The 17,420-nt window shown below is 45.0% G+C and overlaps 1 protein-coding gene across 3 annotated transcripts in view; it reads left to right on the top strand.

Annotated features, from left to right (window-relative positions):
- Positions 1-1,746: 1,746 nt before the first annotated feature.
- Positions 1,747-17,420, top strand: part of CCNJL (cyclin J like) — a 58,746-nt gene continuing 43,072 nt past the window's right edge. For 2 of the 3 annotated variants that reach the window (XM_057540874.1, XM_007171439.2), the window contains exons 1-2: positions 2,168-2,220; positions 2,598-2,712. In XM_057540874.1, the coding sequence (XP_057396857.1) occupies positions 2,647-2,712 (66 nt within the window). In that variant the 5' untranslated portion in view covers positions 2,168-2,220; positions 2,598-2,646. Of the gene's footprint in view, positions 1,838-2,167; positions 2,221-2,597; positions 2,713-17,420 lie in introns of those variants that run through there. The other variant, XM_007171440.2, reaches the window with a different exon arrangement.

Here is a 17,420-nt window from a genome sequence, read left to right as displayed (position 1 = left end):
ATTTTTTTTTTTAGGGGGTGGGTATTGATATTTCTTTGTAGTTCTTTGGGTTTGAAAGAGTTAATTTGTATGTTGGGACCCACCAAATGGAGGCTGCTCCAGTGGCCTGGCCTACATCACAAATCTACACCTAAATCAGCCTGCACTTATGGGAAACACCTCGCTGTCTAGGAAACCTAACTACACCAATCACAGTCTTCCAACTCAGCTAAAGCTGGCTCACCTTACCCTAGAAAACAGGACCTCCTAGCCAGTCATGCCCTGTTTCCTCGTTGCCTCTTCTAATGCTCTATAAAACTCGCTTTTGCCCAAAATCCCTTGGGAAGAATGTTCCACCGCTTGTGAGTCACTGCAGTCTCCCAATTCATGAATTGTTTTCCCTTAAATAAAGAACATGAAACTCATTACTAAATTGTTTTAGTTTTGTCATTTGACAAGTTCTTATATTTATTTTTATGCTGGTTTAAATAAATCCCTAGTTTTACTTTTTTCCCCCAAATTAACTAATTTCCCCTGCTCAATTAATTTATTGAAGAATTTATCCTTTTCCCCTCAAAAGTGAAATGCCACATTTATCACACAGTTAATTTTTAAGTATGTAGGATATGTTTCTAAACTTTCAATTATTCCACTGATACTTATACATCCATTCTTGTGTCAACACCACTGTCTGAATTATAGCCTTGCAATATGTTTCAAGATTTGGCAATATATAGATCTATCCCCCATTTTTAAATTATAAAAATCTTAGCTTTTGTCATAGATATTCCTCCATTTGAGTGTTAGAAAAAGTGTTGTCATCCCTCCCCCACCCCCATCTACCCACAATCGTTAGAATTTTATTGAGTTAATTTGAGTAAAGTTGATATTTTCACCTATTTCTATTTCTTCAAGCCTTTCTTATTATGTTTAACCTTTAAAATTTCTTTATTCAGAGCCTGCACTTATTGTTTATTCTTAGATATTTTTCACTTTCACAGTAGTTTTTTAAATTTATTTTTTATTTTTTATATTAAAACTTCTCTTTAAGCACCTATTGAAGCTTATCAAAGCTGGTTTAAAATTTTTTTTTCCAGGTGGGTACTTGGGTACCAGTCAGAAACCAAAGGCTCTTTAGTGGCAGCTATTTGTTGTTTGTTTTATACTTGGCATGGCGATTATCCCTTTATATGAAGTATCTTATTTAATGATACAATATCTCCAGCAGGTTGGTGCAATTTTTATTCCCAATTTACGCATGAGGGTTCCAAGCTTATAGAGTCTGAGGAACATGGCAAAAGTCACCCAGTTGCTAGCTGGATTTGAAACAGATCTGTGAATGTCCAAAAGAATCACAAAAACCAATCAATCTTCTGTGCCATCAGAGGAGCTGATTAAAGGGCGTGCCTTTCCGAAAACAATCAACTCAATTAAAAAGACAATGCCTTCCATCCAGCGGACCCTCCAAAAAGACTGGTTTTCTCCCAATGTAAGGCGTAGAATTTATACTTTGCAGGAGCACAAAAAAATATCCGTTGATTTACTGAGCCTCCTTTAGAATCAGGGACTCGTGGATAATCAAGAGCGGATTTTCCGGCGCTTTCGTGGGAACTGTCCGTTGGGAAATCCACCTCCCCATTGCAGGGCCGGTTAAAAAAAAAAAAAAAAAATCCAGGTGGAACCGACGAAAGGTTGGCTAGAACAGCGCACGCGAGAGAGAGAACTTTCTGGGGGCATCCTGCCCGCGCCTTTCACGAGTGGCGCGCGCAGGTGGCGCCGCGGTCTCAGCGCCGCGGTCCCAGCGCTGCCCGCGTGAGTCCGCGGGGTGCCCAGGAGGCCACCCGGCGCCCACGCAAAGGTGAGAGGAAGCTTTCCACCGAGGCGGGGGAGGAGGGCTGACAGGAAACACAGCCAGCGCCGGCGAAAGAAAGACTCCAGTTCCCAGCCCCCCGCCCCGCGGGGTGCGGGGGCCGGCGGCGCATGCGCGAGGCCCGGCCCCCAATTCCCCCGGCGAGGGAGGAAGGCCCCCGGCGGCCCCGAGGCTGCGAGCCGCGGCGGGACCCGAGCGTACGCAGGGGCGCGGCGGTGGCGGGGGCTAGCCGGGCTACGGAGGCGGCAGTCAAGAGCGTGGAGCGCCCAGCGCTAGGGCCCATCCGCGTGCAGGCACCCCAGGGCACAGCCAGCTCGGCCCTGGGCCGGGGGGCCCGGCGCCCGCAGCCCCCCACGCCCGGAGAGGGATGCGTGAGTTTTGTCCCGGCTGGAGGGCAGGATGTGGGAGCAGGACAAAGGCTGGGCGGCGGGGGAGGAGTTGGGGACGGCGAGCCGGTGGCCGCTGCCGGAGCCCTGGCCTCTGGAGAGCTAGCGAAGTCGGCAACTTTCTCTGCAACTTTTGCGAAAGGGAAGATAAAAATTCTGCAAGTTGTTGCACAGCTCCAGGTCGCCTCAGGTCCCGCGAATAGAGGGGAGGGGGCACTGCAACCTTCCCGGGATGGGAGGCGACCGCCAGCTCCGCTGAGCGGGACAGGAGGGGCGCCCGGCGGAGACCCCGGCCGAGGACGAGAGAGGATGGGATGCCGGGGGGCGCGCTGTGGCCGCTGAAGTTGCCCGTGTCCACACAGGGTGCGCCCTGAGAGCCCGGTAGCCTCGCATCGCGGCGCTGTAGACTCGATGATGGATGAGCCGTGGTGGGAAGGGCGTGTCGCCTCGGACGTCCACTGCACCCTGCGCGAGAAGGTCAGTCCCTCCCCGCCCTTGTCACTCGCAGGGCTGGGTATTTAAAGTCCCTTTCGCTCTCGACTCCGTATCCTCAGGTCGCCCTGCGTGGAAACTAGGAACTCCCGGTGCTTTTCTTTCCCTCTGCTCTTAGCCTCCTCCTGGGACAGTCGTGAGGTGAGAAACGAGACTGGAGAGCTTAAATTGGTTTTTCTCCTTAGGAGCCCAGAGTTCTCAGACAGCTAAACTGTACCCCTTAAGGTGGTATTTCCCATAGTACCGTCACCCGAGATTATTTTAAAGGGTACATGAATGAACTTTAAAAAAATAATTATCGTGTATTTACTTTAGTGTGCAATTTAAAAACATATCTATCGAGCAAGTTCTGCATAGGCTAAATGATGCTGATTTTCCATATATTGTAACGATGTAGGAGTTCCTTTTAAAATAAATTTAAGTAAAAGTAGTGGCTTTATATAAAGAATAATTAGGTAAATGATAGTATAAGGCATACGTAGTTAATGCCTCCACCCCAAATATATCTAGGATGGGATTGAATAAGATTTAAGAAACACTAAAGGAGAGGCTACACAGCACTATTTACAATAGCCAGGACCTGGACAACCTAATCGACAGATGAACGGATAAAGAAGATGTGGCACATATATACAATGGAATATTACTCAGCCATAAAAAGAAATGAAATTGAGTTATTTGTTGTGAGGTGGATGGACCTAGAGTCTGTCATACAGAGTGAAGTAAGTCAGAAAGAGAAAAACAAATACTGTATGCTAACACGTATATATGGAATCTAAAAAAAAAAAAAGAAAAAATGGTTCTGATGAACCTAGGGGCAGGACAGGAATAAAGACACAGACATAGAGAATGGGCTTGAGGACATGGCGAGGAGGGGGAAGCTGGGGCGAAGTGATAATAACATCGACATATATACATTACCAAATGTAAAATAGATAGCTAGTGGGAAGCAGCCGAATAGCACAGAGAGATCAGCTTGGTGCTTTGTGACCAGCTAGAGGGGTGGGATAGGGAGGGCGGGAGGGAGACACAAGAGGGAGGGGATATGGGGATATATGTATATGTATAGCTGATTCACTTTGTTATACAGCAGAAACTAACACACCATTGTAAAGCAATTATACTCCGATAAAGATGTTTAAAAATAATAAATAAATAAATAAAGGAGAGACTACAAAACTAAGAGAATGTGGGGAGACAACAAACACTCCCCTGCCAGTTTGCCGCTGGTGGCAGAAGGTGGAGGCAGCTGAAACGTGATCTCTGCTTTCCCCTCACCTCAAAGGGAGAAGTGCTGATGGGCTCCGGGGAGGTGGAAGAGTCCAGGTGGGTTAGAGACGTGGCCTGTGTGTCTTGTCTCCTGCCCCTGGGCTGAGACTGGGAAGGGTGGTTTGAGGAACAGGTGTGAAATAAAGGTGAGTATTGGTTTCCTAGGGCTGCTGGGACAAAGTACCATAAACCTGGGGACTTAAACAATAAAAATATGCTCTCTCACAGTTCTGGAGGCTAGAAGTCCAAAATCAAGATGTTGGCAAGGCCTTGCTACTCCTTGGCTTTCCTTGGCTCGTGAGGCATCACTCCCATCTCTGTCTCTGTTGTCACATAGTGTTCTATCTGTATCTATTTTCTCTCCTTATAAGGACACCTGTCGTTGGAATAGGGGCTACTTTAATCCAGTGTGACCTCATCTTAATTTAACTGATTACATCTGAAAAGACCCTATTTCCAAATAAGACCACATTTTTAGGTTCTGGGTAGACATGAATTCTGGGGGGACACCATTCAACCCAGTACAGGGAGGGAGAGGTCTTCTTAGTGGATTACCTGGCTCCCTACACAAACAGGTCTCTCTGCTTCCCTTGGTCTTCTTCCCAGAACAGAATGACCCAAGGTGCAAGCACATTGTAGGCATCTAGAGAAGAAATCCAGGTCTTGGTGGTTCAATTAAAAAGCTGGGGCAGTGGGATGGTGGACCAGGCAGTAAGGTTTTGGTCCTTTTCTGGAGGTGGTGGCTAAATAAATTAGTGAGGGCTGCCGTGGAAATTGGGCTTCCTTGTTCATTGTAGGCTCGAGTGGTTGTCAGTTCTGCTCATTACTTAGGAGGAATGGCTTTGACCTCATTGGTCCTTTCTAGCAGGAAGGATTTCTGAGAGCAGTATAAACTCAACCAGCTCAACTACCTGAGAACCCTCAACCTTTTGTATATAAGCAAGATTGTTCTAATCTCTCCTCCAGCCACTCAAAGGAGCAGGGCAGGCAGTTCCCCGTTAATTGTGCCTCACCCATGCCATAATTCCGTGTTAGTTCACTGTTGGGCTGCCTACCTTGAAGGAGGACGGGTTTGTCCAGGTTTTACAGGTTAGAGATAGAAAACTCACTCGGGTTGATACTCGGGGTCACCTGTGACTTGAAGCTGGTCTTATTAGGGTAAATCCTGGGTTTCTTTTTTTTTTTTAATTGAAGTATAGTTGATTTACAATGTTGTGTTAGTTTCTGGTGTACAGCAAAGTGATTCAGTTATACATACATATACATATTCTTTTTCATATTCTTTTCTGTTATGGTTTGTTACAAGATATTGAATATAGTTCCCTGTGCTATACAGTAGGACCTTGTTGTTTATCCACGCTATAGGTAATAGTTTGCATCTGCTAATTCCAAACTCCTAATTTATCCTTTCTCCACCCTCTTCCCCCTTTGGTAACCGTAAGTTTGTTCTCTGTGTCTCTGAGTCTGTTTCTGTTTTGTAAATAAGTTCATTTGTATCATATTTTAGATTCCAATTATAAGTGATATCATATGGTATTTGTCTTTCTCTTTCTGACTTATTTCATTTAGTATTATAATCTCTAGGTTCATCCATGTTGCTGCAAGTGACATTATTTCATTCCTTTTTATGGCCAAGTAGTATTCCATTGTATATATATCACATCTTCTTCATCCATTCATCTGTTGATGGACATTTAGGTTGCTTCCTTGTCTTGGCTATTGTAAACAGTGCTGCTGTGAACATTGGGGTGCATGTGTCTTTTCTGTTCATTTCTTTTTTTTTAATTAATTAATTAATTAATATTTTATTTTTGGCTGCGTTGGGTCTTCATGGCTGTGCACGGGCTTTCTCTAGTTGCTGCAAGCGGGGCTACTCTTCTTTGCTGTGCACAGGCTTCTCATTGTGGTGGCTTCTTTTGTTGAGGAGCGTGGGCTCTAGGTGAGCTGGCTTCAGTAGTTGTGGCTCGTGGGCTCTAGGGCGCAGGCTCAGTAGTTGTGGCGCATGGGCTTAGTTGCTCCGTGGCATGTGGGATCTTCCCGGACCAGGGATCAAACCCGTGTCCCTTGCATTGGCAGGCAGATTCTTAACCACTGAGCCACCAGGGAAGTACTGCACGTATCTTTTCAAATTAGAATTTTCTCTGGATATATGCCCAGGAGTGGGATTGCTCGACCATGTGGCAACTCTAGTTTAAGTTTTTTGAGGAACCTCCATACTGTTTTCCATAGTGGCTGTACCAATTTACATTCCCACCAACAGTGTAGGAGGGTTCCCTTTTCTCCATACTGGCTTTCCTTGCTTATAATGTCATACTCTATGTTTGTTGAATGCTGCCAGATGAATACAAAGTGTGTTTCCATCTATGCTGTTGAATTGTCATCATAGAACCAGGAGCAGTTATCCTCACTTGACTGGTGCAGGAAGCAAGCCTGGGATGACAGAGATAGTGGGAGCTCCCCCTTTGTCAGATATGAGATTCCAGTATAGTGTTATACTACAGTATATAAAATGTGACACTGGGGAAACAAACCTTGGTGTTGAATGCAAGCTACTAATGGCAGTGAAACCTTGAGCTGCTTATTTAGCCTCTCTAAACCTCTTTAAACGTGGCCCCCATTGTTCATTCTTCCCACAACAGGCAGAACTTAGATTGTGTCACTTCCCTGTTTAAAGACCTCTACCGTCATCCCATTGCAGTTACAATTTCCAGTCCTTATCACCACCTCTGTTACCTGACACAGTCCAGCCCTGGCCTGCTCTCCTGCCTGTCTCCTACCCCATCCCATTCTGACGTCCTTTCTCTTCCTTGAATAAGTCAAGCTCCTTCATGCCTCAGGGCCTTTGCACGGGCTGTTGTTCCCTCTATCTGGAGTCTCCTTTTCTCTATAACTGTTCCTCTGTGTCCCTCAATCGAATCATCCTGTTTTGTTTTCTATATAGCGTTTAACCAGTATCTGGGATTATTTTCTGTTTGCTTATTATCTTTTCCCCCACACGAGAATGTACGCTCCACAAGAACAAGCCTGTGTTTGTCTTGTTCAGTGCGGGGCCGCAGTGTCCAGAACAGAGCCCCCTCTGCAGAATGATGAGACGGGTGAATCTTCTTTAATTTCCTCTTCTGTAAACCGGGGGGAATGTTTTCTAGGAATGTTAGGATTCAGTGAGAGAACCTGAGAGCCGTGTGAGGCATGTGGCGGCTACTTGACAGGTGCTGCGCTTTTCTATGCTTTTCCACTTAACGACCCCTCGGGGGGAGGCCGACAGCCCCTTTTGTGACATGCGTGGTTAGGGTAAGGCTTGGAGTTTGTGACCACCCTCTGAGGGGTTCACAAATGTGACAGGGTCTTCGTAAGAAAGGCAGCACTGGACCTTTGGATGGTGTTGGGGCTGAGGCTGGGAAGGGCAGCAGTGGGCTAGAAGTCACATGCCTGCTGAGGGGTAGGACACAGGAACTAGACCCCATCCGCAAGATCTTCTACCCAGCCCCGGGAAGGCTTTCTGACTAGCGAATGGGAGGGTGGAACCCTCCTCCCGCCCAAGTTGCTATGGAGATATGGCTGCCTCTCCCCTCTGTGCAGGTCCCCTTTATCCGGCGCTCAACCTTAAAGCACTCCTGTTTATTTATTTATTTTATTGAAGTATAGTTGATTTACAGTGTTATGTTAGTTTCCTGTGTACACCAAGTGATTCAGTTTTATATATATATATATACTTTTTCATATTCTCTTCCACTATGGTTTATTACAAGATATTGAAGGACTTCCCTGGCAGTCCAGTGGTTTAGACTCCACACTTCCACTGCAGGGGGTGTGGGTTCAATCCCTGGTCAGGGAACTAACATCCCGCATGCCACGTGGTGCAGCCAAAAAAAAAAAAAAAAAGATACTGAATATAATTCCCTGTGCTCTACACTAGGTCCTTGTTTATCTGTTTTATATGTAGTAGTGTGTATATGTTAAGCCTGAACTCCTAATTTATCCCTTCCCACCCACCTTTTCCCTTTGGTAACCATAAGTTTGTTTTCTACATCTATGAGTCTGTTTCTGTTTTGTAAATAAGTTAACTTGTATCATATTTTAGATTCAGCATATAAATGATATCATATGGTATTTGTCTTTCTCTTTCTGACTTACTTTACTTAGTATGATAATCTCTAGGTCCATCCATGTTGCTGCAAATGGCATTATTTCATTCTTTTTAATGGCTGAGTAATATTCCATTGTATATATGTACCACTTCTTTATCCATTCCTCTGTTGATGGACATTTAGGTTGCTTCCATGTCTTGGCTATTGTAAATAGAGCTGCTGTGAACATTGGGGTGCATATACGCTTTCAGACCATGTTTTTCACCAGATATATGCCCAGGAGTGGGATTGCTGGGTCATATGGCGACTCTATTTTTCTTTTTTTTTAAAAAAACATGATGATCCATTTATTTATTATTTATGGCTGTGTTGGGTCTTCGTTTCTGTGCAAGGGCCTTCTCTAGCTATGGCAAGTGGGGACCACTCTTCATCGCAGTGCGCCGGCCCCTCACCATCGCGGCCTCTCTTGCTGCGGAGCACAAGCTCCAGATGCGCAGGCTCAGTAATTGTGGCTCACGGGCCCAGCTGCTCCACGGCACGTGGGATCTTCCCAGACCAGGGCTCGAACCCGTGTCCCCTGCATCGGCAGGCAGACTCTCAACCACTGCGCCACCAGGGAAGCCCCTATTTTTCTTTTTTTAAGGAACCTCCATACTGCATACTGTTTTCCGTAGTGGCTGCACCAACTTACATTCCCACCAACACTGTAGGAGGGTTCCCTTTTATCCATACTCTCTCCAGTATTTATTATTTGTAGACTTTTTAATGGCGGCAGTTCTGACCAGTATGAGGTAATACCTCATTGTAGTTTTGATTTGCATTTCTCTAATAATTAGCGATGTTGAGCATCTTTTCATGTGCCTGTTGGCCATCTATATGTCTTCTTTGGAGAAATGTCTATTTAGGTCTTCTGCCCAATTTTTGATTGGGTTGTTTGTTTTTTTGTTATTGAGTTGTATGAACTGTTTGTATATTTTGGAAATTAAGACCTTGTAGGTCACATCGTTTTCAAATATTAAATTACTCCTTTGATCATCCTACCTGGCCTTACTGCTTCTGCTGGAGCAGAGCTAGAGCCCCCCTCCTTTGGCTACTTTTCTGCTGGGGCTGGGGGTGCCAGCCAGTACAGGGGAGTCAGGATTCTTCCTCATCACACCTGTGCCCTTGAACTTCTTCACTGAACGTGGGGGGAGGAGCAGATCATCCCCACCATGCTGGTGGTGACAGTGAGGCTGTTGGTGATGTTTTTCTAGTAACCAGCTGTATGCCGCAAGGAGTGTTCAGATTAGACTGACAGCCACTTTTTTTTTTTTTTTTTTTTTGCCAAAAGATGCATCCACCCAAGTTTAAAATTAGCAGGTTCTGGGTACACATGATGAAATTAGGTCATGGGATGGCTGTCAGCTTGAGGGCCAACTTCCTGGTCCTTCAAGCCTCTCTCCCTTCCCTCATGTGTCCTGGCCCCAACCTCATGCTTCTCTCATCGTCCTCGTCACCTGTGTAGTAACTTGTCCTACTCACTAGATTGTGAGCCCCTCGCAGGCATGAGGTATGTGTGATATCTCGGGATTCCCAGACCAGTGTGAGGTGTGGAGGGAGGACGAGGGGTGTCCACCCCCTCACCTGCTGCAGACACAGCCACTGGGGGAGCACAGAATGGAAGGATGAGGCTCAGGTGGACTTGCGGGGGCACGTTGAACAGTGGTGCAGGAATGCTTCCCAGGAACCCTCCGTTGGGTCTTGGGCATGTCCCAGGAGGTGCCCCTGGCCTGGCTGGGGCAGCCTGTGTGAGCAGCTGCGGTGCCAGGCACAGGACCAGTGGGAGGCTGCCTCCTGGCCTCCTACAGACTTAGATAGTAGACAGTCTCGTTCTCTCCTTGGATAATGTGTGGGGAGGAGAGGAATAGGGGAGGGGCTAGAAAAAGAATTTCCCACAAGGGCAGATCTACTGACCTGGACCGAAGTCCAGCCTCAGGATCTTAGGAAAAGAACTACAGGTTAAGCCCGGATAATAGAAGTCTAGATCATTCCTCCCACACTTATGTCGGGGAGTTCCATTTTCCTTCCTGAATTTTATCTTCTAATGAGCAGCACAACAGATAGAACTTGCTCTGGTCTCCTTTTGACTTCTGTCCATTTTTCACATAATTGTCCCTCCAGTTAGGAAGAAGTGCTTATATTAGTGAAGCAAAGAGTGTGTTTAAGGACCCTCATCAATCACTGTGATTTCAGGCTTCTTGGGTATGTGAAAGACTTTCTGAATATAGGGGTTTGGGGGGGGTACTTGAGGAAAGAGTACCCCACCGTCCCGAAGACACGTTGACAAGCCCTGCTTGGCATGACCTGGTAGCTTTATCTTCTGGGGCTCTGGGGAGCCCGCGTACCCGAGGCTCGCTTCTCCTCCATCGGGCATTCGTCTTCTCCCAGGATCGGAGTCGCCTGGTACCTTAGGGGTCTTCCCAATCGCCCCAGATTTGAGATCTGCAGAGCAACCAGCCATCAAATGTGTTTTCCCTACTGAAGCCAGCTCTTTGCACACTTAAAGGTCTTTAGCTGTGTGAGACCATGTTTTTTTTGAACCAATGGAGTGATAAAGGACATTTTTACTGATTTGGGACTGAATTTATACAAAGACCTAAAACACCAACAACAAAAATGATGTTTAGTGATGATGATGTTAGTGGCTACTGTTTATTGAGCACTTCCCGTATTTCAGGCAGTGTGCCAAGCACGCCCCTGTGTATTATCTCACTCCTCATATCTGCCCCAGTGCTGGGATTGACCCCGTGTTATAGATGGAAACTACAAGACTCAGAGGGTGTCAGTCACTCTCTTGAGATCAAATCCCTGATTGTATCAGAGCCTGAACGTAAATTTGGGGAGAAAAACATCCATTTTAGCAAAGAATGGAAGTACAAGGCAGGGAACAATTGAGGCTCTGCCCTCCATGATACTGTAGGCTCTGTATTTTAGTTTGTGGTACGATGGCTCTCCAAGAGCTAGGTTCTCCCTAAACCATTCTGAGAAGCCTGACTGCCCTGCCGGGGCCCCCCTTGTTTGGTCCTGGTGGGTCCTGGTGCCTCACCTGTGCATGGTGCTTCTCACCTTGAAGTGATTTGGCCTCTGCTGTTGCCTGCCCTGGGGCGTACTTGGTGGGCTGTTCCTATTTCCCCTGACTGGGGAAAGGGAGAGATGCTGTGGGGCCTTCCTCTCTTGCCCGAACTCTGACAGCTGCATGTGGTAGAATCTCATCCCTCATCTGTCCTTCACCTGGGTTAAAACCGCACCATTTTCTAGTGACCCCTAAAGCTTGCACATTCTTTTATGTCTCTTTTCCAACATCAATACTCTCTTCTCACTCCTCCCCTTAAATTTCTTGAATTTCCCCACTGCAAGGCTGAACATCTGTCTCCTCATAGAAGGTGGTGACCCAGGTCCACGCTCAGCCATTTGGCTAGGTCACCTCCTAACTGGTTTTTCTATTCCCTTCTCCTCCCTCTGGGTTTCTACACCCCCAGGGAACAGTTCTTCCCAAGTCATGAGGCACACCCAGATCCACCCATAAGAAAGTGTTCCAGACACTGGGATGTGTCTGCCCAGCTTCGTTCCAGGAATGTGTTACTCAGGACTTTCAGACCCACATGCTGGTTTTGACAAACCCTTAGGTACTGACATGGTGATGGTCCTCAAGTGAGACCCTAAGCAGCCGGCCCTCAGGGCCCCTTCCTGGAGGTAACGGTGAGGCTTTTAGTATGAGCAGGAGTTTCCTGCGTGCATCCTGAAGAGATGATCTGGGCTGCTCCCAAGGTGTGTGCAGACAGAGGATGGAAGGTGGGTTGAGAAGTGGGGTTTGTAGGTGGAATGAGATGTCATTCAAAGTGGCATCTAGCTTGGAGACGCCCTGACTCCACTGCCTCACCTGTGTTCTGTAGGAAGCTGGGGACAAGACTGAATCAGAACTTGGCGTTTTCTCTCGAGTCCTACACACCTTAGGATAAGGAAGTGTTCAGTGTGCCCTCAACACTCAGCTGAGACTTGGTCTCTGCACCTGATCTGTGGAAGAAGCAGATTATCTTGGAGCCTTCCTTTCATCTATAAACCAGGAGAGTGATCCCTGCCCCCTGCCTCCCAGGTATCCTGGGAGAAAATGGGTGTCCTCCATCAGTCTCCAGGGCTTCTGGAAGGGTCTTGGTGGGCACCCTGGTTGGTTGGGAAAGCCTGTGCTCCCTAAGTGAGGGGAGGACAGTTAAGGCTTTGTGTTGGCCCTGTGCCCTTGCCCTTGACTTGTTCTTTGTCTTCCTAAACCACATAGTCCCTTGGGTAAAGGGAGTGTAGCCAACAGTTCTCTCTGAGAGAACCTGGCAGAAAGAGGTGACAATTTTGGTCTGTTATTTTCTCTCTTTTTTTTTTCTTTTTTTTTTTTTTTTGGCCATGCCGCCCGACTTGCAGGATCCTAGTTCCCTGATCAGGGATCGAACCCATGCCCCCTGCAGTGGAAGCATGGAATCTGTTATAACCCCTGGACTGCCAGGGAAGTCCCTTCATTTTTTTTTAAAGTTATTAAACACACAGAGTGGGGTTTTTGTTTGTTTGTTTGTTTGTTTAGGAAACTGCAAAAATAAATACAAGCACACAGAAGAAAGTAAAATTCTCCCCCATAATCCCACCCCTTGGAAGTAATTTGTTGACATTTTGGTGAAGGTTCTTCTGTTCCTTTGTGTGTCTGTCATCACAATACATTTTTATTTCGGAGTTTTTTTTAGTAAAAATGGAAAATATCTTTTCTCAAAACACTTCGTTGATTTTGTAGTATGTCATGCTCACATTTCCATATCATTCTTCTCCACCCAATTCCTGATTATTGGACTTTAGCAAAAAATTAGAAACAATTGTGTTTATTTAGAATAGACAATATAAGAACATGGTAAAAAGGAAAAAAACCCAGGCTATATGAAAGGGTGGATGGTGAAGAGGCTCTAGTTTTCCTCCCTGAAAGGTACCACTGATCCCAATTTCTCATGAATCCTTCCAGAGTTCTCTGCATGAATAAACCAAGTGTGTGTGTTCTAACACAAGTGGTGGTAGCATTTACACACTTCCCTGTACCATTTGATTTTTTTAAATGTTTACATTTTAATAATTTAAATATTTTTTATGAAACCACCAAACAAAAGCTCCATGACGAGAAGGGGTTTTTTTGGGTCTTTTCTGCTCATTGTAACAATAAAGGTATAGTGTAGATACTCAATATATTTGTGTTGAATGAATGAACGAAATATTTCTTTTTGGTAATTTTTTTATCCAAATATATACATTTTATTTTATATAAATGTTATCATAATATATTACAGTTTCATAACAATTTTTTTTTAACTGCATATACTAAGTAACTTTCTATGTCATTAACTATTCTTCTGCAGTATCATGCATAATGTTTTATTGTATGGATATACCATGATTTAACTCATTTCTTTGTTGGATACTTAGAGCTGCTTATTCATTTTTTTTAATTGAAGTTAATTTATATACAACACAATGTACAGATCTTAAGCACGTATGCAGTTTCGAGTATACAGTGAGTTTTGACAAATGTATATACTCATGTAACTACCACCATAGTCAAGATACAGAACATTGCCATCAACCTAGAAAGTTCCCAGGTACCTTTTCTCAGTCACTCGCCCCATCATGCTCCCAGCCCTAGGCAATCACTTGATCTGCTTTTTTGTCTGTGTGGATTAGTTTGTGTTTTCTAGAGTGTCATATAAATGGAGTTACGTGTATGTGCTCTTTTCTGTCTGCCTTTTTTAACTTAGAGATTCATTTTTGAGATTCACTTTTGAGAACACTTTTGAGATTCACCTATGTTGTATCTATTAGGAGTTTATTTTTTATTGCTGAGTAATATTCCACAGTATGTATATTACATAATTTGTTCATTCGTCCCCCTCTTGATGGTCTTTTGGGTCATTTCTCCTGTACCATTTGATTTTACACAGCACTGCAGTGGTGATCCTATTCTTCTGTCTGCGAGTGTGCTCATGAGAATAAATGCCTAAAATGGAATTGCTGGTCTTGGGGTGTGATTTTAAGAACTTTGAGTTTCACCAGTTAATAAATTACCAAAAGTTGCACCAGCCTGCACTTGCACCAGTGGTGTGGGAGGGTGTCAGCTTCCCAGTAACTTTGCTAACCCTGGATATTAGCCTTTAAAAAAAAAAAAAAGGGTCCATGCCGGGCTTCCCTGGTGGCTCAGCGGTTAAGAATCCACCTGCCAGTGCAGGGGACACGGGTTCAAGCCCTGGTCCGGGAAGATCCCACATGCCACGGAGCAACTAAGCCCGTGTGCCACAACTACTGAGCCTGCACTCTAGAGCCCGCAAGCCACAACTGCTGAAGACCGCAGCCCTAGAGCCTGTGCTCCACAACAAGAGAAGCCACCACAATGAGAAGCCTGCACACCGCGACGAAGAGTAGACGCCGCTCGCCACAACTAGAGAAAGCCCGCACGCAGCAACGAAGACCCAACGCAGCCAAAAATAAATAAATAAAATAAATAAACTTATTTTTTTAAAAAAAATTCCATACCATTTTAGTAGGTCAAAATGGTGTCTCTTGGCTGTGTTTAAAAGAATCAGGAACCCAGAATGGGAAAAGCACTAACGGATGGAAAGGAAGGGGTACAGAACTCTGAATACTTTTCAGGATCTGGGGAGGCCCATATGCAGCAGGGAACCAGCCTGAGACCTGTGTCAGGCTGGGTGAGGGCTGCTGACGTTCGGCCCTGGCCAGAAAACTCCCCAGGGTCCCTCTGAGCCCCACTGTTGCAGTGTGTGCTTCCCTCTACCCCCAAGTGGCAGTTACTTGGAAACTTGAATCTTGAGGCGGAATTTGAATTGTCCTGTGGCACTGGCTCCCTTGCAGGTCACTGGAGCAGATGGTACCAGGGCCTGGGCCTTCTTTGTGGTAGGGACATCTCCCCTGGTAGCACCAGCTACTTACTTAGTCCAAAAATGGTCATCCAGTGACTTGCGTGGGTGGGTTGGGATGACAAGGAGGAGTGAGGAGGATCATAAGAACAGAGAAAAGCGTCAGGAATTGGATGGATTCAGTTATTGTTAAGGAAAACCTGGAGAAAACCTAAATGCCCATCAGAGGGGAATTGGTTTCACTGTGGTTCATGCATACACTAAAATAGGTGGAGTTATCAAATATGATGAGGTAGATAACTTTATGCTTAATAACAATTGATTTCCTGATCCTTGTAAAAAAAAAAATCCAAGTAACTCAGTACTCCTGACTCTTTGGAGTGAACCACTGTGTTTTCCTTTTTGTTATAGAAATTTAAAAGGATACACAAAAGTAGAAAGAAAAGTGGAATGAACCCCCATGTACCCTCTACCCAGCTTCAGTACCTGTTTCATCTTCCCCAGACAGCATGTCATTTCACCCATAAATATCTACTAAGCAATAAAAGCCTCTTTTTTTTGACATAACAACTCTGCCATTATTACAAAACTCACCATCATTCATTAATAATCTATTGCTCAGTCCATAATTCAGTTCTCACAGCTGTCTCAGAAATGGCATTTATAGTTGCATTGTTCAAAATCGCAATCCAGATAAGATCCATGCATTATACTTTTTTAATTGAATGTAAGTTTCTTTAAATTCTGTAGTGCTTTATAATTTTCAAAAGTTTCACATACCTGATTTCATATAATCCTGTAATAACCCTTTTTTAAAATCCCCTGCTTCTATATTGTCCCACCCCCTTTCCCTCTCCCCACTGGTAACCACTAGTTTGTTCTCTATATCTGTAAGTCTGCTTCTTTTTTGTTATATTCACTAGTTTGTTGTATTTTTTAGGTTCCACGTATGATATCATGCAGTATTTGTCTTTCTCTGTCTGACTTATTTCACTTAGTGTAATGCCCTCCAAGTCCAGCCATGTTGCTGCAAATGGCAAAATTTCATTCTTTTTTATGGCTGAGTAGTATTCCGTTGTATATATGTACCACATCTTCTTTATCCATTCATCTGTTGAAGGACACTTAGGTTGCTCCCATACCTTGGCAATTGTAAATAATGCTGCTATGAACATGGAGGTACCTGTATCTTTCTGAATTAGTGTTTCTGGTTTGTTTGGGTTTTTTTTCCAGATATATACCCAGGAGTGGAATTGCTGGGTCATATGGTAGTTCTGGTTTTAGTTTTTTGGGAAATCTCATACTGTTCTCCACAGTGGCTGCACCAATTTGCATTCCCACAAACAATGTAGGTGGGTTCTTTTTTCTCCACATTCTTGCCAACATTTGTTATTTGTGCTCTTTTGATGATGGCCATTCTACAGGTGTGAGGTGATAATCCATCTCGTTGTGGTTTTCATTTACATTTCCCTGATGATTAGTGATGTTGAGTGTCTTTTCATGTGCTTGTTGGCCATATTCATTTCCTCTTTGGAAAAATGTCTGTTCAGTTCTGCCCATTTTTTAATCGGATTGTTTTGTTTTTTTGATGTTGAGTTGTATGACCTGTTTATATATGTTGGATATTAACCCCTTATCAGTCATATATCATTTGCAAATATCTTCTATTCAGTAGGTTTTAAAAAATTACTCTTTTATTCTGTAATGGTTTCCCTGTCCCCCAGCTCCTTAAAATTGTTTTTTTCATGCCATTGGGTTTTGGAGAAACCAGGTCATTTGTCCTGAGGGACACCCCCTGTTCTTAATTTGGCCTATTACTTCCTCATGGTATCCTTAACTCGCGTTCACTGTTAACAGTTTGGCTTGGATACTTCCCTACTCTGTGGGACTAGAATATGTTGCAATCTCCTTGTTCTCTCGTTGGCTGTCAAACATCACTTCCTCAGAGGAACCTTCTCCCACTCCCACACAAGGTCAGTCTGCACCCCTGTGACGTTCTCAGACTACCCTCGATTATTCCTTCAGCACCCAGCATGACTTGTAATTGTACACTTCTTAGTGGGACTGTTCCATTTGGATCTGGCTCCCTCTCTAGACGGCAGGTGCGTGAGAGCAGGCTGGGGCTGTGTTGCCCCAGTTCTGAGCAGAGTAGCCGCAAGCCCCTTGGTGCGTGCTCAACACGGATGCCTGGTCTGGGGTCTGTGCCTTACAGCCCAGACACACGTCGCCTTCCTGGACCTCACTGTCTGGTGGGGTAAGTAGCACGGCTGCCAGTAACTCCATCTACTGGGAGAGAAACAGCCTCCAAGGGCTTCAGCACTTGGCCAAGGTGTCCCCCATTAAGTGGGGGAGCTGGGACCTTAAAACCTCGCGGTCTGCTGTCCGGAGTCTGACTTTGAAAAAGCAG

This window comes from Balaenoptera acutorostrata, chromosome 2 (assembly GCF_949987535.1).
Source record: "Balaenoptera acutorostrata chromosome 2, mBalAcu1.1, whole genome shotgun sequence".
Taxonomy (NCBI): Eukaryota; Metazoa; Chordata; class Mammalia; order Artiodactyla; family Balaenopteridae; genus Balaenoptera; species Balaenoptera acutorostrata.
Note: the sequence above shows the minus strand (reverse complement) of the source record. Positions and strands in the feature narration are given on the sequence as shown.